Consider the following 21,924-nt stretch of genomic DNA (forward strand, 5'->3'; position numbering starts at 1 on the left):
GATGCAGCAAGATGACACAACAAAAAGAGACATAGGTTCCCAGTGCTGCTGACAAGAATACAAGCGGACACAGAAGAACACACAGCGAATGGACACAGAGAGCAGACATTGGGGGGTGGCAGGGGAGAGAAATAAGAAATAAATCTTTAAAAAAAGGATTGCAGTTGAATCTGTATATCAGTTTGGGTAGAACTGACATCGTAATGTTATTTAGTCTTCTAATCCATGAGCATGGAATGTTCTTCCATTTATTTAGGTCTTTTTAAAAAATTTTCTTTTAGCAATGCAGTGTAGTTTCCTGAATACAAGTGTTTTACATCCGTGATTAAGCTTATTTCTAAATATTTGATTCTTTTAGTTGCTATAGTAAATGTAGTTTTTTTCCTGACTTGCTCCTCAGATTGCACATTATTAGTGCATAGAAACACTACAGATTTTTGTACATGCATCTTATATCCTGCCACTCTGCTGAAATCGTTTGTTAGCTCTAGCAGCTTTGTTTTAGGTTTTTCAGGATTTTCTAGGTATATGTTCATATCATCTGTGAATAACGGAAATTTTAGTTCTTCCTTTCTGATCTGGATGCCTTTTATTTCTTTTTCTTGCCTGATTGCTCTAGCTAGAATCTCTAGCACTATACTGAACAGTGGTGGCGCCAGTGGGCATCTCTGTCTTGTTCCTGATTTCAACGAGAAAGCTTTCAGTCTTTCACATTGAGTGCAGTGGTAGCTGTGGACTTTTCATATTTGGCCTTTATCAAGTTGAGAAAGTTTCCTTCAATGCCTATCTTTTATAGTATTTTTATCAAGGATGCTGTGCTTTGTCAAATGCCTTTTCTGCATCAATTGATAAGATCATGTGAATTTTCTTCTCTTTATTAGTGTGTGGTGTATTACACTGATTTATTTTCTTCTGTTGAACTACATTTGCATGCCTGATATAAAACCAACTTGATCATGATGAATAATTCTTTAATGCATTGTTGGATTTGATTAGCAAGTATTTTGCTTTGGATTTTTGCATCTGTATTCATTAGGAAAATGGGTCTATAATTTTCTTTTTTCATAATATCTTTATCTGGTTTTGGTGTTATGGTGATTTTGGCTTCATAGAATGAGTTTGGTAGTGTTTCTTCCTGTTCAATTTTTTAGAATTTGAGTAAGATTGGTATTAAAGCTTTGAATACTTGGTGGAACTCACCTGTGAAATCATCTGGTCCTGGGCTTTTCATTTCGGGGAGTTTTTTTGCTGTTTCAGTCTCTACTTGTGATTCGTTTGTTGAGGTCTTCTATTTCTTCTAGGGTCAGTGTAGGTTTGTTCATACATTCCTAGGAATTTTTCCATTTCATCTACATTGTCTAGTTTGTTGATGCACATTTGTTATAGTATCCTCTTATGATCTCTTTTATTTCTGTGGGGTCAATAGTAATATCCCATTTTCATTCTTTATTTTGTTCGCATCTTTCTCCTTATTTTTCAGTCTAGCTAAGAGTTTGTCAACTTTGTTAATCTTCTTGAAGAACCAACTTTTGGTTTTGTTAATTCTCTTGGTATTTTTGCTCTGATCTTTATTATTTCATTCCTTCTGCTTCCTTTGGGAATAGTTTGGTGTTCTTTTTCTATTTCTCCAGCTGTGTAGTTAGGTCATTGATCTTAGCTCTTTCTTCTTTTCAAATGTTAGCATTGGGGACTATAAATTACCCTCTTACAACTGCCTTCGCTGCACTCCCCATATGTGTGCTTCTTGGACATGGATATCTATGTCCTTCAAAAGGGCTGGGAAATTTTTTACCATTATTTCTTCAAATATTCCTTCTGACCCTTTTCCTTTCTCTTTCTGCGACACCCATGACACATATGTTTGCATGTCTTTTACCATCAGCTAGTTCCCTGAGACCTTGTTCAATTTTTTTCCATTATTTTCTTTATCTGTTCTTTTGTAGGTTTGCTTTCAGAGGCTATGTCTTCAAGCCCACTGATCCTTTCTTCTGCCTTCTCAAATTTGGTGTTATACGCCTCCAGTGTATGTCATTTGGAGGATTATCTTGTTCCTTTGACTGGGCCATAACTTCCTGTTTCTTGGTATGGATTGTAGTTTTTTGTTGGTGTCTTGGTATCTGGTTTACTAGATGTCTTTATTCTGGATGCAGTTTCTCTCTTCAGGTTGGGGCTTGCTTACTCTTTTTCCCTTGCTGTTAATATAGTAGGAGCTGAGAATATAGTTGGTACCGTAAGCTCTGGAGGCTGAAGCTGCCCACTTTGCCAGGGAACTGATAAAACTTCTCCCACCTTTTTCTTCTTTCAAGGGTAGGGATGGGGCCACATGTGTTGTGATCCAAGTTGTAAATGCCAAGACTGTCTGTAATTGCCTGGAGAGATTGATGAAGCTTCATGCCCCTTCATCCCCTGCCTGGGGCAGGGATGGAGCTTCAGGTGTTGGTAGCAAACTAAGCCATGTGGGTTAAAACTAACCACAGGGGAGTGGATGTGGCTCAAGTGGTTGAGCACCTACTTCCCATGTATGAGATCCTGGTTTCACTCTCCGGTACCTCCTAAAAATAAGCAGACAAAATAACCAGCTCTTATTAGGTAGCGAATGTAGCTCAGTGTTTGGCCAAAATTTCCCAGGTAGACTGATATTTCACTGGCCCCCTCCGCCCCTGCCAGGGTTGGGGTTGACCCTCCGAAGTGCCCAGTCATCTAATTTGTATTTGCCCTGAGAGGCTGAGGGAGTACCGTCCCTTCTGCTCTTTAAGGGGCGGAAATAGCACCACAGGCACCCAGCTAACAAGTCTGTATGCTTGAAAGCACCTGCAGTTGCCCAGAGAAGCTGAGGAAACACTAGTCCCCTCCTGTCCTATTGGGGGGTAGGGGTGAAACCACAGGCATCCAACAGTCCAGTCCGTGCAGATCGAAAGTACCTGTTGTTAAGAGAAGTTGAGGGAAGAGGACTTGGCCCAGTGGTTAGGGCATCTGTCTACCACATGGGAGGTCCGCAGTTCAAACCCTGGGCCTCCTTGACCCGTGTGGACCTGGCCCAGGCGCAGTGCTGATGCGCTCAAAGAGTGCCGTACCACGCAGGGGTGTCCCCCACGTAGGGGAGCCCCACGTGCAAGGAGTGCGCCCCGTAAGTGGCGCCGCCCACACAGAGAGCTGACGCAGCAAGATGATGCAACAAAAAGAAACACAGATTCTGACAACAGAAGCGGACAAAGAAGAAGATGCAGCAAATAGACACAGCGAACAGACAACCGGGTTGGGGGGTGAAGGGGAGAGAAATAAATAAATAAATCGTTAAAAAAAAAAATAAAGAAGTTGAGGGAACACAGCTCCCCTCTTATCATATTGGGGGGTGGGGATGGAGATACAGGTGTCCAACTAATCAGTGTGTGTGGGCTGAAAGCAGCTGTGGTTGCCCAGGGAGGCTAAAGAAACACACCTTGCCTCCTATCCTGTTGAGTGGTGGGGATGGATACAGGTGTGCAAGTATCCTGTCTGTGCAGACTGAAAGTGCCCGCATTTGTTCAGAGAAACTGAAGAAACGCCAGCTCCCTCTTCTCCTACGGGGATGGCATCAAAGGCACTCAACAAACTAATCCATGTGGGCCGAAAGCACCTGCAGTTGCCGAGGGAGGCTGGGGAAACACAGCTCCCCTCCTCTCTTATTGAGTTTTAGTAATGGAGCCCTAGGTGTCCCACTGTCCAGTCTTTGCTGGTCATGAGCACCTGCAGGTGACCAGAGAGGCTGGTGCAGGCCCTCCCAGCTTCCTTCCTGCCAGAGGTGGGGCTGGAACCAAAGCTAGGGCTGCAGGCTGGTCTGGGTGGAAAGAAGCCAGTCCCTATCGCCACTGTGATTTTCAATCAGCCCTGCTTCCCCTCATGCCAAGGGAAGAGTTAAAATGGTGGCTGCTGGCCTCTTTCTGCTTGGACAGGTTCAAACTTAGATGTTCTTAGGATTATACTTTAGCCAGCTGTATTTACTAATCAGTAGCTAAAGTAGGTACCTGACCATCTCATCCTCCCTGTTTTGGGGAAATGGAACTTCCAGCTCCAGCTACGGAATAGCTCCTGAGGCAGCTTGCACTGCCAGTGGAGGATGGACATTGGCCTCTGCATCATGGAATGCTCCACTCACAAATCTTCACTGCAGTTGGGCAGTCTCCTCCTTCCATCTTCCAAGGATGTTGCAGGATGCTTTTCTGGTCTCTTGGGGCCCACCCTTACAGGTGCTTTAGATAGTCCTGGGTAATTACTAACTGCCTTATAGGATGAGCTGATTCTTGGAGCTTCTTACTCTGCCACCATCTTGCCCCCAGCCTTTCCCTCATTTTTGAGAAACAGTTTTGCTAGATAGAGAATTCTGTATCTTTTTTTGTTTTGTCTTCAGCACTTTAAATATGTCACCTCACTGCCTTCATGCTTCCATGGTTTCTGATGAGAAATTGGTATGATTGAGGTTCCTTTTTACATGACACATTGCTTCTCTTGATACTTTCAGAATTCTCTCTCTTTCGGACTTGATAATTTGATTATAGTATATCACCATGTAGTTCAATTTTGGTTTATTCTATTTGGAGTTTGTTGAGCATTTTGGCTGTGTGTATCTCCATGTCTTTTGTTAAATTTGGGAAACTTTTCAGCCATTATTTCTTTGAATATTCTTTTTGCCCCTTTCTCTTGTCTCCTTCTGGGCCTTCCACAGTTTGTATATTGATATCATTAATTGTATTCCACAGGTTTCTAAGGCTCTGTTCACTTCTCTTCAGTATTATTTCTCCTTCTCAGATTGGGTGATTTCATTTGTCTTATGTTCAAATTCATGGATTCATTCTGCCAGCTCCAATCTGCTATTGAGCCTCTCTAGAATTTTTAATTAGTGTTACTATGGTTTTCAGCTCTTTGGTTCTTTTTACTAATTTCAGTCTCTCTATTGATATTCTTTTTGTGTTCATCTGTTGTTTTCCTTATTTCCTTTAGTTCTTTGTCCATGGTTTCTTTAGCTCTTTGTGCATATTTAGGATAATTTTTTTTAAGTCTTTGTGTAGTATTTCGCAGGTCTGAACTTCTTCATCAGTGGTTTCTAATGCTTTAATCTTTTCTTTTGCCTGGACCATCACTTCCTATTTCTTCGTATGTTTTGTTATCCTTTGTTGAAACCTGGACATTTTGATATTTTAAGATATTATTGCTGAAATTTAGACTCTGATCTGTCTGTTTCTTAAGCTTGTATCCAGCTAGTGTTATGACAAAGCTTTCCTTCAATGCCAGTAGATAGCAAAAAAATAAATATGAAAAATAACAAGGAAGAAAACACTTCTCCTAGTCTTTGCAGATTGACTTGCACCAGTGTTCTCCTTCAGAATTTATCATACAATTAGTTTCAAGAATAGCTTGAGGCCAAAGTATACGGGCCTCCCTGATCCTTTCTGTAGAAGCATCTTGTCTTGGGCTTGTGTGTGTGGTCCTAGGAATTCCCCCATTAATGTGGATATGAATGCTCCTTCTTCCCTGGGAACCACTTTCTTCATGGTCCTCGGCACCGAACCATATGTCCTACAGCCAGTATTCTCTTATTCCAGGCAACTGCAACTTGACTGTTCTCCCTCAGCATACAGACAGCCAGTTCTGTGAGCTGCCTTCTACATGCAGGGCAAATTCTGGGACTGCATGCCTGCGAAAAATGTTCTGGTTCAGTCTCTCTGACCACCACCAGCGAGACTGGGCCAGACAAACTTGCTCCCAGTATGTACTCGACGGTTACTCTGCTTCCTGACTGTGAGCGGGTACTGGCTCCATGCCATTCTGGTGAGGAGGTAGGGAGGAGGTAGCCAGTGCACCACGAGATCCTACCACTTTTTAAAGTTGCCCTTTTCTTGATTCATTGCTTGTCCTGGTACTGAAATCCTTTAGCTGTTTTCTGGAGCTTTGAGAAAGATGTTTCTGCCATTTCTTGACTGGTTGTTCAAAGCTTCTTTGGGGTACCGAAGTCTTGCAGCTTCACATTTTGTCATCTTGATCCAGCCGTGACACTAAATTCTTGTGTAGTGCTTTTCTTCTTTTTTTTTTTTAAGATACTGTTTTTTATTAGAGAATTTGTAGGTTACAGAAATATGCAGAAAATACAGAGTTCTCATAACCCCTACTCTCCATTATTAACACTTTGCATTCATATGGTACTATTGTTCCAAGTAGTGAAAGAATATTATTACAATTATACTGTTAACTAAAGTCTGTAGTTTATATCAGGGTTCATTCTTTTTGTTTTATACCCCTCTGTTTTGTTTTTAAATTTTTTTTCTAATAACATGCAACCTAAAATTTCCACTTTTAACCACATTCAAACATAAAATTCATTGCTGTAATTTCATTCACAGGGTTTTGCTATCATCACCATCATCAATTACCAAAACTTTTCCATCACCCAAAATCAAAAGTCTGTACCAATTAATCATTAACTTCCCACTCCCTACCCTACCTCAGGACCTGGCAACCTGTATTCTAATTTCTGACTCTATGAATTTGCTTAGTTTCATTATTTCATATCAGCCACAAAAAAAAATGAAGCTCTGATACATGCAACAACATAGGTGAACCTTGAAGACATCATATTGAGTGAAATTAGCTAGACACAAAAGGACAGATATTGTTTGAATTCACTGATAAGTGATAATTGCCTAAAGCTTTTAAAATTCAAACCATCTTCATATACTAAATAAACATTTCATGCTTAAAATGATTAATTTTTCATTCCATTTAAGTGCTTAGGTTCTCTGAAAAATAAGTTAACCGCATACTGATGATTAAGTAAAAGTTTCAGAGTGAAACAAATTCTTGTTTGGAAAAAATGTAAATTAAACTGAAGAGTCAAATTATTTCTTCAATAGTTATTATCCTTAAAGATGTCTAATAATGCTTTTCAGAAAGACATACTTTACTTTTTTTGTTTCGGAAACTGATACTTAGTGAGGTATATTCTTTCCCTAAAGGTATCATTTAAAGGATGTGATTGTTGGAAAAATTTACTTCTTATTAGTAAGAATAAAAATCCAACATATGGAGTTACAATTAATCAAAAAAGAAATCACAGGAATTGGTAAGTGTTGAAAAGCATTTGAAATAAAATGGGATTATTTGATTTAGTTGAATTGTTAAAGTCTTAATGTGCTGTTTAAATATAAACTAAGTTCATATTGGGTACTTACTTTGATACTTAATATTGCTGATAGTAAGTTACTCACTGATTGTTTAAAAGTTAATTTTTGAGTAGGTAATGTATTTGCATGGTTCAGAAATAAAGTATAAAAGGCTACTACAATTTCTGTCCTGCAAGTACTCCTAGAAAATGTTTATAAGTTTTAAAATTCTTCTAGCTATTTATTCATATACAAGTATATTATTCTCCTTCTTTTTTATTTAAATGGTGACATATAAAACACACCTTCATTTGCATTTAATTTATCTTAGAGATCTTCCTGTAGAAGTATATAGAATATGTCCTTAACCTTTTTTTTATAGTATTTCATTAATTGGATGTACTAGAATTTATTTAACTATTTCCCCATTGGTAGACATGCAGATTGTTTCCAGTCTTTTGCTGTTACACACAATGTCATTTTAGAAGTGGAATTGTTGGGTCAGTGGGTATGTTCATTTATAATTTTGATACATATTATCAATATGTCCTCTTTAGGAGTTGTACCACTTTGCATTACCTCCAGTAGTGAATGTAGGAGAGTGCTTCTTTTCCCCATACTTTGGCACCAGCACATTATAAAAACTTTTAGCTGATTTGATGGGTGGGGAGGGGAAGACTATTTGTAGTTTTAATTGACAGTTTTCTCTTTCGGAGTGAGGGTGAGCCTCTTTTTATATATAGAAAGAAACTTTTATTTTTTGTAATTTATTCATATCCTTTGCCCCATTCTCTATTGGATTGTTGGTCTTTATTGATTTGTAGAAACTCTTTGTATAGGGAAATCAATCCTTTTTGCATATTAAGAATAGTGAAAAATTTCCCCACTTTGTCTTGCTTGTGGTGGTTTATACTAGGTAGAACTTTTTGATGTTTATGTAGTCAGATTTATCAGTTTTTCCTTTTATGGCCTCAGGATTTTGTGCCAGTTGGAGAGGCCATTCTCACAGTGAGGTTCTGAAATGAATTTTTTGAGCTTGATTCTACTAAAATAATAGTTTTATGATTTGGAATTTTGTTTGGCTTTGGTTTAAATTTTTAATTCATTTGTAGTTTGTCCTATTCAAAGTTATTAATATAAGGAATGTATCTATCTTGATTTTCTAGATCACTACCCAGGTGACCCACAGATTTTTTTTTAACTTTTTATTTTGAAATAATATCAAACGTAATTAAAAAGTTTTAGAAGTAATAACTACTTTTTAATTTTAATCAATGTGTAGATTTTTTTTGTCCCCTTTAACTTTTTTTGCCAAATCTATAATCAGTTCAAATAAGTACAAACATATGTGATTTCTCAGTCTCCATTTTTCTACCTGCAATTAAAAGATCAAGTGATTTTTAAAATATTAAAACCATTTGTTGTTTAGAAAGCAGTTGTTTATTTAAACCATTTTTTTCCTGATTATAAAAATTTTTTTATTCTAGAAAATTTTAAATAGAAAAACTTCTGTACTCATTATCCAGAACAGACTTTTGTCTTTGCATATTGCACATTTTACAATATTGGGATCATTACTCTTCGTTTTGGTATACTTTTTTCACTTACAGCATTGATTTTTGTCTGGGTTCAACATTCTTTCAGAGAGTTAGTTCCCCAGTTTAAAAGAACTATTTGTCAATCAGGTATTTGATTTGATATTTTGTGTACCTTAAAGTTAACTAACTCTGAGAGAAGAAAGTTTGGGTGTTCCAAAAAAAACCTAGTAAGTCACTGGTTAGTTCTGATGTGTATTGCTGGTGTCTATTTTAGCAGATATTAGAAATAGAAGGAACTTGGTGAAGAGTTTTCTGAACTATTTGACACCTTTTAGAGAGAATGGAACAAAACATTCAGTTGAGTGATGAGTATGTTAAGTGAGGATAAGAAATAGAAAAGAGAGATTGACATTGTCACAAAATGGGAAGATAAAACACTAAATAATGGTGGAAAATAGGAAGAAGGTGCAAGACTTAAAATATGTTCTGGAAATATTTAAATTAATATCATTTACATTATTACACTAGGACCCAGTACCACAACAGAAACAGAAACAATTGCCAAATATGAAATAATGGATGGTGCACCAGTAAAAGGTAATAGACTTCTCAGACACTTTCTTTTGTGTAAACAGCAGTGTACATGGCAGTTTAGTTTGAAAGTAGTTATCCATTGTGAAAGTTTGAGTTCTTAAAATCATTCTCATAATGATGGTTTTTTTTTTTCAAAAACCAATGATGGTTTTTAAGATCATCTTTGTATAGATGTGAGAAGGCTGTATAGTTCTTAGTAGTGTGAAATATTTTTTCATTCAGCATAAATTTAGAATTTAGAAAGAGACATTTGTGTAAATATTTTCTGGTTCAAATTTGTAATATTTTGTCTTCTGTTATAATAGTTCCCCTCAGTAAATCTTTTTTTTCCCTCATGCTGAACACAAGATGCAGTATAGCTGAGCATGAATTCCCATGAGATTTTGGAGTCCTTATAGCCCGCAGAAAACAAGCAGTTCCATTACTAGGTAATCTTCAGTGTCTAAGACAATGAAGCCAGTATTTTATCATTTTAAATTTATGTCTTTGTATTTTGTTCACTCTGTTAATAATTACTTCAAAGGGTCGCTGAATGCTAACTACAGATTAGGCTTTATCTTTCAGGTGGCCTTTTTTTTTTTTTTTTTTGGTACTAGGTCCAGGGATTGAACCTGGGGCCTCATATGTGGGAAGCTGGCACTCAACCGCTGAGCCACATCGGCTTCCCTGAATTGGTTTTTTCATTTGTTTTGCTTGTCTTTTTTTTTTTCCAGGAGGTACTGGGAACTGCATCCAGGACCTCCCATGTAGGAGGCAGGCACTCAACCACTTGAGCCACATCTGCTTCTTTCAGGGGACTGTAAAGCTCCCAACTCTCCTTTTAGTTAGGTGGTGCTATACTTGTTTTGTAGATGAAACAAAAGTGATCCAAAGAAGTTAAAAACATTCTAAAGGTGATAGAGCTAATGATTGCACAGTTTGGGGTTTGAGTCCAGGGCTTTCTGACTCTAAACCCTCCATTATATAATCTTGTTTTGTGCAACATTACTCCAGCAGCCACTAACTTTTAAAATTTTTATAGGATGCACCAGGGATTGAACCCGGTATCCTATACATGGGAAGCAGGTGTTCAGCCACTGAGTTACACCTGCTCCCCAGCCACAGATTTTTAAAAGGAGACAGGTCTTATATCTTTCAGGAAGGAGATATGCATGGGAAGATTATTACAACTTTCAAAAGAAAGTATGCATATAATTACCTTTCCTAGAACAAGAGAAGCCATGATAATCTGAATAGCAGTCTTTTTGGTTGTGAAGCAATGTCACGTGTTTGTTGCTTTGGATAAATTAGTAATAGGTATTTTAAGAATTTATGCCTATGATTAGAAATTATGGTAAACTTTGAAAACGCAGAAAATAACAGCACTTATCTGTTGACATTGCTTTAAGCACTATACAACACATTCATCTTTGTAGTCCTTACTCATTCCCTATGAGTTGAGTATTATACCCATTTCACAGATGAGAAACTTGAAGCAGAACGGTGACTTAGCCAAGGCCACACAGCCAGTAAGTAGTAGAGTCAGGATTTGAGGCCAGCATTCTGGCTCTAGAGTAGTAGAATCAGGAGAATTCCTCTTTTTCCTTCAGAGCATATTTGACAATGTCTGGAGACATTTTGGTTGTCACAGCTAGGGAGACAGTTGGGTGGAGGCCAGGGATGCAGCTACACATCCTAAAATACATAGGACATCCCCACAATGAAGAATTATCCAGCCCTAAATGTCAGAAACACCAAGGTTAAGAAACCCTGCTCTCAAGTGTTGGTTATTGCTGCATCTCCTCTGAGGAACTGAAGCATCAGTCTTTACTCCCTGATGCTCAGATCCTACTTATTACATGACTATATTTAATGATCTCTTAGAATTAAATGAAAATTGCTTTTCTTCCAGGTGAATCAATTCCAATAAGACTATTTTTAGCAGGGTATGACCCAACTCCAACAATGAGAGATGTGAATAAAAAATTTTCAGTAAGATACTTTTTGAATCTAGTCCTTGTTGATGAGGAAGACAGAAGATACTTCAAGCAGCAGGTATGGTGGCACCCATGCTGGTATTTTGTTCTATAACATTGATAAAAGATAGCGGTCACCAAGGTTCTGAAGGGAAGGTGAGGGAAGAATAAGTGGAAATAGGGCATTTTTAGGGCTTTGTAATTGTTCTGCATATGTATTTAGTCAAAATTTATAAAATTGTGTGGTGCAAAGTATAAACCATAATGTAAACTGTAGATCATGATTAGTAGCAATGCTTCAATATTTGTTCATCAGTTGTAACAAATGTACACAGTAATGTAGGATGTTATTAATAGGGGAAAATGTAAGAGGAGGAGAGGTTAGGCTATATGGGAATCCCCTGTATTTTTTATGTAACTTTTCTGTAATATAAAACTTCTTTAAAGATAGCTATATATATATATTTTTTAACAGGTTTTTAAAAAAGAATGGACAATAATTAGGGCTTTTATTTTTCTTAAAACAGTATCTGCTGTTGTTTTTTTTTTTTAATTCATGCAGTAGAGTAAGGAGCAGAAAGAATGAAGTAAAAATTACCAGAAATTCCAGATTGTGCATGTGTATTCAGATCATATTATGTGTGTTGTTCTTTAATTTGCTTTTACACTCAATAGCGTCTTAAATATCTTTCCCTTGTCAACAATATAGATCTCCATTATTGCTTTTTTTTTTTTTTGAAGATTTATTTCACCAACACCCCTTGTCTGTTCATTGTGTTCTTTCTGTGCCTGCTCTTCTTTTTTTAGGTGGCACTGGGAACCAAACCTGGAACCTCCTATGTGGGAGGGAGGCACCCAGTTGTTTGAGCCACATCTGTTCCCTGTGTTCTGGCTCACATTTTGTTGACTCGTTGTGTCTTCTCATTGCATCATCTCATTGCATCTTGTTGTATTACCTTGTTGTACCAGCCCATCACGTGAACTCTCTTGCTTGTCATTTTTCTTTTTTTCTTTAATTTCTCCACCTCCCACCCCATTGTCTCCTCTCTGTGTCCGTTCAGCGTACATTCTTTTTTTTTTTTAAAGATTTATTTTTTATTTATTTCTCTCCCCTTGCCCACCCCTCCCCCCCTGCCCATTTCCCCAGTTGTCTGTTCTCTGTGTCCATTCACTGTAGTGTGTTCTCTGACCGCTTCTATCCTTATCAGTGGCACCAGGAATCTGTGGGTTTTTTTGTTGCGTCATCTTGCTATGTCAGCTCTCTTTGTGTGCGGCACCATTCCTGGGCAGGCTGCACTTTCTTTCGCACTGGGCGGATCTCCATACGGGGCACATTCGTTGCACATGGGGCTCCCCTATGCGGGAGACAGCTCTGCATGGCAGGGCATTCCTTGTGCGCATTAGCACCACACTTGGGCCAGCTGCACACGGGTCAAGGAGGCCCGGGGTTTGAACCGCAGACCTCCCATGTGGTAGGCGGACGCCCTATCCATTGGGCAAAGTCCACTTCCCATCAGTGTACATTCTTCTGTGTTAGCTTGTCTTCTCTTTAGGCGGCACTGGGAACCAATCCTGGTACCTTCCAGAGTGGGAGAGTGGTGCTCGATCTCTTGCGCCACCTCAGCTCCCTGGTCTGCTGCATCTCTTATTGTCTCTCCTCTTTGTCTCTCTTTGTTCTGTCATCTTGCTGCGCCAGCTCTCCGCTTGGGCCAGCACTCCACTCGAGCCAGCTCGCTGTGTGGGCCAGCACTCTGTGAGGACCAGCTCACCACGCAGGCCAGCTCGCCTTCACCAAGAGCCCCAGAAATCAAACCCTGGACCTCCCATATGGTTGACAGGAGCCCAATCGCTTGAGCTACATCTGCTTCCTCTTGCTCATCTTCTTATGGAGGCACTGGGAACCAAACCTGGACCTCCCGTGTGGTAGGATGGTGCCCAACTGCTTGGGCCACATCTGCTTCCCTCCATTATCACTTTTAATTGGCTGCATAGTATCATCATTTACTTGATGGAACTTTGAGTTTGAACTTTTTCCTTATTAACTATTCTGGTATAGATATCCATGAGATGACCCAGTTCTAATATTTTTAGATCTAAGGTGTTAACCATGAAACTTGTTCTTATTTGAACATCAGTTAAAAATCATTGATTAATTTTGAATGAAGACTGTGATTAAGACAGTATACTGTATACTGAGTATACTGAGTCAGACTGAATGTGCGTTCAAAGTGAAATTAGAAATTATTCTGTGCTAAACTATTGTGAAGAGGGGAGCAGATGGGACTCAAGCAGTTGAGCGCCTGCTTCCCACATGGGAATTCCCAGGTTTGGTTCCCAGTGCCTCCTAAAAACAGAGAACAAACAAACAAACAAATGAAAAAACCAACTCGGGGGAGCCAGTGTGGCTCAGTGGTTGAGTACTGGCTTCCCACATAAAAGGTCCCAGCTTCAATCCCTGGTTCTAGTACCTCAAAAAATAAAGTTCTGCGAAGAATACAAAAACTAAATTTTATAAACATTAAATGTCTTCAAAGTCCCCACATTGCATATGTTTGGAAAAAAAAAATTATATGTTAACAGAAAACTTAAATAATAATTTGACAGTCATTTAGAAGATAGAGCAGTTATTCCGGCATTGCTGCCAAAATGCTGTGTAAACTTAGGTAATTTAAGTTTTCAGAAAAAAGTACATGAATTTTACAATTTCAAAATCTATTACATTATAGAAGCATTATTTGAGTAAGTATATTGCTTACTTTGGGGGCTTATGTTGAAATTTTTATATGTTGGTAAAGTTAAAAAACCTGCAAAAAACCAGAGCCAGTCATGATTTTATGGAGCAGTTAATTTTAGGAATTTAGGAGGAGGAGAGAATTCAGGGTGGATTGGTTAGGGTAAAATTTATATGCTGGAGGAATAGGGATTTGAAGAACATAGGTAAGAAGTAAGGCAAATTTATTTGGAGTGCACTGGAGGCAGAGTAACTCAGTTTGGCTGGTGAAGGAGGGGATGATGTTGCAAATTTGATAAAGGTTATGGAGGGCCACAGATGCCTTGCAGGAGATTTATCCTGAAGGCACTAAGAACTACTAACTAGCAATTCAAGCATTGTTTTAAAACGATTAATCTGGTTGTAATGTGAAGGATGGATTAGGAAGAGGCCAAAGGCAAGGAAAGCAGAACTATTTATCAGGAAGCTATTTTTAGTATCTAAGGTAGCCTGGACTTTGATGAGGGCAATGGAATGGAAATCAAAGGACATGTTTTGGAATTTCTTTAAATCAATAATAGTTTAGGCCTTTGGGCCCAATTGGATTGGTGTGGTGATGTACTTGTGTGTAGGTGGGGAGGGCAGAAGGGGCAGTACAAGTTTAAGGAGGAAAGAAAAGTGGGCTGATCAAGGAGAAAGGCTTTTGTAAGGAAGAATTTGATTTTGTTATGATTAAAATTAGGTGGCAGTATCTCTAAGATAAAATTTTAATGTTTAATAAGAGAACATTAATTTGTTGATATTTTGCATTTGTTTTATTAGGAGATCATTTTATGGAGAAAAGCACCTGAAAAACTGAGGAAACAGAGAACAAACTTTCACCAGCGATTTGAATCTCCAGAATCACAGGCATCTGCTGAACAGCCTGAAATGTGAACTGAATGAGGGGGAAAAAAAATTCCTGTAACTGTTGAGATTAAGTTCAGCAGGTTAAAGATGGTTGCAGCATATAGAGGGGAAAAGGCCAAATCCATTTATAATAGTCTTCCTTCATCTTACAGTGCTGCAGATATTTTATGATATAACTAAATGTTCTTCATGTATATACATTTAAAGAAGTGCTTTCTTTGAAACACTGGAACTTTCTTAAGCTGCCTTTTTTTTTTTTTTTACTGCACTTTGATTTGATGATAAGCACTCAAATATGCCTAAGCATAAACATTAAAGATTTTCCTATGCGTAGGCTGGTATTTATAATTTCGCTTTCTTTTGTCATAGTGTTGATTATAAATCTTTTTCTCATGCTAATGATTACCTCTTATTCTCTACATGCAAAAAATTAAATATTTTCTGTTTAAATAATATTAGAAAACCTGAGTAGCCCTTATTGTGCAGATTTAAAACAGCATCTCAGTATTTTGTTTTGTTTTGAAAACTAATTTGTGTTTACGTTAGAGAAATGCATATGGAGTGCTTAACTGTAGGTGCTTCTGAGTCTACCATTCCTGGCTTCCTGAAGTCTTTCGTCACATGAATATTAAAAATTTTTTCAAGGGATTATGTGGCATGTTATTGTGGCTTTTTTTATTTTTCCATATCAAGTAGCCATTCTGCTGCTTCCCAGCAGTACAGTTGTATGTTTTCTGCAATGCAGAATTGATCCTGTGTTACTGTTTTAAAGTTTGTTAAACCATATAATTTTTCCATAAATACTTAGAAGCATGTTTGTGTATTTTTTTTAATTTAAGGAATCTGTTTGCCACATATTCACAGATATTTTCTTGACCTCACCAATATATTCTCTCCACTTTTCAGGTGAAAATTTGGGGATGGGGGACTCAGGAGCATGTGTGAAGCATATTCAGACCTGTACAATTTCATGTTTGTTAACCTGGAACTTCGGCTAGTTCAAACTCATATTTAAACCTTGCCCACCTGTTGGAATTTTTTTTTAACATTAGATTCAAGTCATTTGTTCACTGTCTGAAAAAAGAAAGTATGCATGGGATCTAATCTCAAATACAGTGAATATAGGGTTTAAATACCAAAATGAAACCCGCTGTGTGGAAACTATCTTCACTTACAGTTCATTGGTTTTTGTACCAATATTTTTTATACACTTCAGTGCGAGTCTTGTAAGTTAACCTTACTTTGAGTAAGCTAAATAATCCAAATTACATTTCCTTAAACCTGTTTTACTTGTTTTACTACTACAATGGCACTTTGATAAAAGATCTATAACCAACCTCTCTACTGGCAAAATGTTCCATGCCAGAGCGTCTATTTTTAAATGTACATATCTGTGGATAGTATTGTTTTCCTTCATATAGGTGCCTGTTCCGAGTTTCAAAACTTAAAAAATACCAAATATTTTCATGGTCACTTGCATGTAATAATCTAAAAGTTACTCAAAATTTGAAAACCATTTTTTTTAACCAGCCTCAAATTGTGCAACCATGATTACAAAAATTATTTGAAACAGATACAGAGCTTGCTCTTTGAATGATTAAAATAGGTCTATTCTCCAATCCGTTCTCATTGTCAGATTTCTTTTTGAGGATAGGATTACTCCATAATTTAGGAAGCTATAATTGTGATAAGTTTTTATAAAAATTGCCTGTTTCAGTTTAAATGCTTTCAGTTAGCTGGCTTATAACACTGTCTGTACTATACACAGGATACTTACTCACTATTGCTCGAGACGTTCTGCTGCATGACTATTTGAAAAATAAAAATTCTAATTCAGTATTTGGTGATTTGAGTCGAAAGTCTGCCAGTTAATTAGAAATAATAAACCAGAAAAAAATTGTCTTTAATACAATATATAATCCAGTGGTTTAGTTATACCAGACCCTTGGAAAATGTCCATCCTCTTGCCTGCTCTCTAGCTGACTAACCTCTACTAAGGCTCTACTGGCAACTATTGCCTGACACTATCTCCATCTCCAAGTCGAAGAGTGAGGGGTCCCTCTCTTGTGCTGCCAAGGCAAAATAGGTAAGAAATGAAGGGGAGAAATCTATTAAGGATATTTATGTGAATTCTTTTATAGCACGTTTTGTAAATATTAAACACAAAGGCAAAAATAAATTTAAAAACAAAAAGCAGATAATAACAACAACAAAAAAAGCAAAGGCAACCCACAGCTAACATCATTACTTGGTGGTGAAAGGCTAAAAGCTTTCCGCTTAAGAACAGGAACAAGATAAGGATACCCACTTTCACCACTGCTACTTAACATTGTATTTGAAGTTGTAGCCTGTTCAATTATGCAAGAGAAAGAAATAAAAGGCGTGCAAATTGGAAAAGAGATAAAACTACTTATAGATAACATGATTCCATATTTAGAAAATCCTTAAGAAAGCTACTAGAGCTAATAAAGTACAGCAAATTTGCAGGATACAAGATATCACACAAAAGCTATTTGTCTATGCACCAGCAATGAATAATCTGAAGAGGAAATCAAGAAAAAAAACTCCATTGTAATAGCATCTAAAAGAATAAAATGCTTCGGAATAAATTTAACCAAGGACTGCTTCTCAGCTGTTTGGCTAGTGAAAGTCTTGTACAATGAAACCTATAAAACCATGAGAAAATGAATTAAAAGATGACTTTAAGTAGGACATCCTATGTTCATAGATTGGAAGGCAATATTAAGATGTGAATATAATCAATCTACAGGTTCAACACAGTCCCTATTCATATCTCAACAGTTGTTTTTTGCAGAAATGGGAAAGCTGATTGTCTTAGTTTGCCACAGGACTGCTGGTGCAAAGTACTTGAACTGTGTTGGCTTTTAAAAGGGAATTTATTGGAATAAAAGCTTACAGTTCTGAGACTGAAATGTCCAGATCAAGGCATCAGCAAAGATGCTTTCACAAGAAAGCTACTGGTGATTCTAGGGTCTTGCCATGTGGCGAAGATGGCCGCAAGTTTCTGCCGAGTTCTCTGCCTTCCACTCCAGAATCTGTCATCTGGAGCTCAACTGTGGGCATCCAAGCATAGGACTTGTCTCTTTCTGGGCCTCCTCTCTCAGTCTCTCAGGCCTTCTCTGCCTTTCTGCAGCTATAGGTAAACTTGGAGGCATTTCGCTCACATGGTCAGATCAAATATGGCAGCTTGCTTTCTCTCTCTGTCTCCATTTATATCAGACCCAGCAAGAGGGCAGACTCAGCCTGAGTGATACTTTACTGACGTCGTCCAATCAAAAGGGTTTTACCCACAGGAATGGATTAGTTCAAAAACAGTCTTTTTAGCATTTTATAAAAGAACTTCAAACTGTCATACTGATCCTCAAATTCATATGGAATTGTGAGGGGCCCCAAATAGCTTTAAAACATCTTGGAAAAGAAAGGTGGAGGGGAAACAGACTTGGCCCAGTGGTTAGGGCGTCCATCTACCACATGGGAGGTCCCCGGTTCAAACCCCAGGCCTCCTTGACCCGTGTGGAGCTGGCCCGTGCGCAGTGCTGATGCGCGCAAGGAGTGCCCTGCCCCACAGGGGTGCCCCTGTGTAGGGGAGCCCCACGCGCAAGGAGTGCACCGGTAAGGAGAGCCGCCCAGCGCGAAAGAAACTGCAGTCTGCCCAGGAATGGCGCCGCCCACACTTCCCATGCCGCTGACGACAACAGAAGCGGACAAAGAAACAAGACGCAGCAAATAGACACAGAGAACAGACAACCAGGGGAGGGGGGGGAATTAAATAAACAAATCTTTTTTTAAAAAAAAGGTGGAGGGTTTTCACTTTCTATTTTAAAACTTAACTGCAAAACTCAGATACTGGCATAAGGATAGACATGTAGACCAGTGGAATAGAATTGAGTGTCCAGAAATACGCATATATGTCTATGGCTAATTGACTTTTTTTTCCCTCCCCGCCCCTGGCTACCCCCCCCCCCCGCTATGTTCCCATGTTCCCTTCTATTTCCTCCAGAGCATAAGGTTCTACACGAATGAGCTTGTCTTCTCAGACTTTCAGGGTCTGTCAGACTGTCCATCCTATGACATAAATGCAAAAGACGGTGGCTTAGAGATGAAAACTGGGCTCCTTGCCAAGGAGTTGGCTTCAGACCATCCTCTCATCTCCAAGGGTACAGTGTGGCCTCAAAAACCAGTCAGCTGGAGATGCTGGCTCTGAAAACCAGCTAAGCTCCTATGCTTTGCAGAAGGAGAGGTCATTATCCAAGCCAGGAAGTGGTGCTGGGGTCTGGGTTCACCCTAGACTTTTCCAAGTGGCTGGGGCTCATGACTGCTGAAATGAAGGCTCTTCCGTATGGCCAATTGACTTTTTAACATATCGTTATAAATTGATTTATATTTACATTTTATATAAATGGAATTACACAATATGAAGTACTTTGTGTCTGGTTTCCTTCACTTAGCATAAATTTTTGTCTGATATTAACATACATTTGTTCAGCTTCAAAGAAAAATGGTCATATATGCAGTTTTACCATATTCATATTTTTGCAGTTTTACTATGCTATAGTTTAATGTTACATTTTTTAGCTTTCCTTTTAGTAATATACATGTCCTTAGACTTTCCCTTTAAACCAGTTTCAATAGAGGGATCGAGAAGTGAAGAATTTATTGTCTTTTTTTTCTTTATTATTATTGAAATAATGAAAAGGATCTAATAGTGATTGAAGTGATGAATGCATAACTACGTGATTATACCAAATACCATTGATTGTACACTTTGAATGAATTGTATGCTTTATTAGTATCAATAAAATTTATTTGTTAAAAAAAAACACCCAATACTTTGATACCCACATAGTAGTACTGCTAGTTACAAACATATTGGGTCTTCACCTTTTCTACTCATTTCCAAAGATTAATACACATCCTTTTTACCAATTCTGCACAAGTTAACACTTAGCTTTCCATTCTCTAAACTCATTCTATTTTCTGGTGATCATATTCAAGTTAATAATTCCATGAGATTACACAATATATTTATATTGTGCAATCATACAGTATTTGTCTCTTTGGGTCTGGCTTATTTCACTCAACATAATGTCCTCCTGGTTCATCCATGTTGTCATATGCTTTATGATTTTGTTTCTTCTTACAGCTGCATGATATTCCATCGTGAATACACCACAGTTTGTTTATTCATTCATTGGTTAGTGGACAACTGGGTTTCCAGCTTTTGGCAATGGAAAGCAACACTGCTGTGAATATCAGCGTGCAGATGTCTGCTCATGTCACTGCTCTCAGTTCTTCTGGGTATATACCTAGTAGTGGTATTGCCATGTCATGTCGCAAATCTATATTCAACTTCTTTAAGAACTGCCAAGCAGTCTGTACAGTAGCTACACCATTCTACATTCCCACCAACAGTGAATGTGTTCCTATCCCTCCACATCCTCTCCGACACTTGGAGTTCTTTGTCTTTTTAATAATGGCCATTCTGATAGGTGTAACATGATATCTCATTGTACTCTTTTTTTTTTTAAACAAGTCAATTTTATTGATACACTTCATCCGAAGTGTATAATCAATGGTATTTGGTATAATCACATGGTTGAGCATTCATCACCTCAATCATCATCAGAGCATTTTCATTTAAATAATAAAAACAAAATACCTCTTGATTTCTCTATGCTTCTGCTGCTATACTAAGCTGCAATTTCGGGCTATTTTTGCACATTTATTAAGCAGTTTTATTGAGATACATTCTCAATAGATATATGATCTATCCAAAATGTATAATTAATGACTTTTAGTATAATCACAATGCTGTGCATTAATCACAAAAATTTTTTAGAACAATTTTATTACCCCTCTCGTATTAACATACATGTGTTCACTTTCAGAGAAAAACAATCATGCAATTTTACCCATATTCATATTTCACATGCAGTTTTGGTATAATACAGTTCCATGTTAAATTTTTAGCTTTTCCTTTTAGTGATATACATGACCTTAGACTCCCTTTACACCACTTTCATACTCACCTAATTGTACTGCTCGTTACAGACATTATGTTGGGTTTTCACCTTTTTAAAATTAATTTCCAAAGATTAACACATCCTTTTTACCAATTCTCAACAAGTTAACCCTCAGCTTTCCATTCTCTGACCTCATTCTATTTTCTGGTGAACCATATTCAAGTTACTAATTCCATGAGATTACACAATATATTTAGTTTATAGTGGTGCAGTCATACAGTATTTGATTTTGACAAACCTATAAAGTCCATGTTGTATAACATATGACAACATGGATGAACCTCAAGGACATTATGTTGGACAAAGCATTCCTTGAGGTTCATCCATGTTGTCGTATGTTTTACAACATGGACTTTGTAGGTTTGTCAAAAACCTATTAATGGGAAGTGGAGTTGGCCCAGTGGATAGGGCATCCGTCTACCACATGGGAGGTCCGTGGTTCAAACCCCGGGCCTCCTCGACCCATGTGGAGCTGGCCCATGCGCAGTGCTGATGCACAGAAGGAGTGCCAAGCCACGCAGGGGTGTCCATGCGGGGACACCCATGTGCAAGGAGTGTGCCCTGTAAGGAGAGCCGCCCAGTGTGAAAGAAGTGCAACCTGCCCAGGAATGGCGCCGCACACACGAAGAGTTGACACAGCAAGATGACGCAACAAAAAGAAAGATTCCCATGCCGGTGACAACAAAAGAAGCAGACAAAAAAACAAGAACATGCAGCAAATGGACACAGAGAGCAGACAACCTGGCGGGGGGGGGGGGGAGGGGAGAGATTTAAAAAACCCTATTGACTCTAGAGGTGAAGATTTATTTCTGGACTCATCAATTCTGTTCCGCTGGTTGATGTCTCTATGCCAGTACCATGCAGTTTTGACCACTGTAGCTTTGTAATATGTTTTAAGGTCAGGCAGTGAAAGTCCTCCCTTATTGCTCTTCTTTTAGAATGTTTTTGCCTATTTGGGTGCACTTTCCCTTCCAAATGAATTTGGTAATTGCTTTTTCTATTTCTGTAAAGTAGGCTGTTGGAATTTTGATTGGTATTGCA

At 38.2% G+C, this 21,924-nt stretch overlaps 1 protein-coding gene across 2 annotated transcripts in view; it reads left to right on the forward strand.

Moving 5' to 3' along the window:
- VPS26A (VPS26 retromer complex component A) overlaps positions 1-16,678 on the forward strand; it is a 52,823-nt gene extending 36,145 nt beyond the window's left edge. For both annotated transcript variants that reach the window (XM_058298945.2, XM_058298944.2), the window contains exons 6-9: positions 6,987-7,093; positions 9,200-9,268; positions 11,157-11,299; positions 14,753-16,678. In XM_058298945.2, the coding sequence (XP_058154928.1) occupies positions 6,987-7,093; positions 9,200-9,268; positions 11,157-11,299; positions 14,753-14,866 (433 nt within the window). In that variant the 3' untranslated portion in view covers positions 14,867-16,678. The remainder of the gene's footprint in view (positions 1-6,986; positions 7,094-9,199; positions 9,269-11,156; positions 11,300-14,752) is intronic.
- The last annotated feature ends 5,246 nt before the right edge of the window (positions 16,679-21,924 follow it).

This window comes from Dasypus novemcinctus, chromosome 6, assembly GCF_030445035.2.
Source record: "Dasypus novemcinctus isolate mDasNov1 chromosome 6, mDasNov1.1.hap2, whole genome shotgun sequence".
In the NCBI taxonomy this organism is placed as follows: domain Eukaryota; kingdom Metazoa; phylum Chordata; class Mammalia; order Cingulata; family Dasypodidae; genus Dasypus; species Dasypus novemcinctus.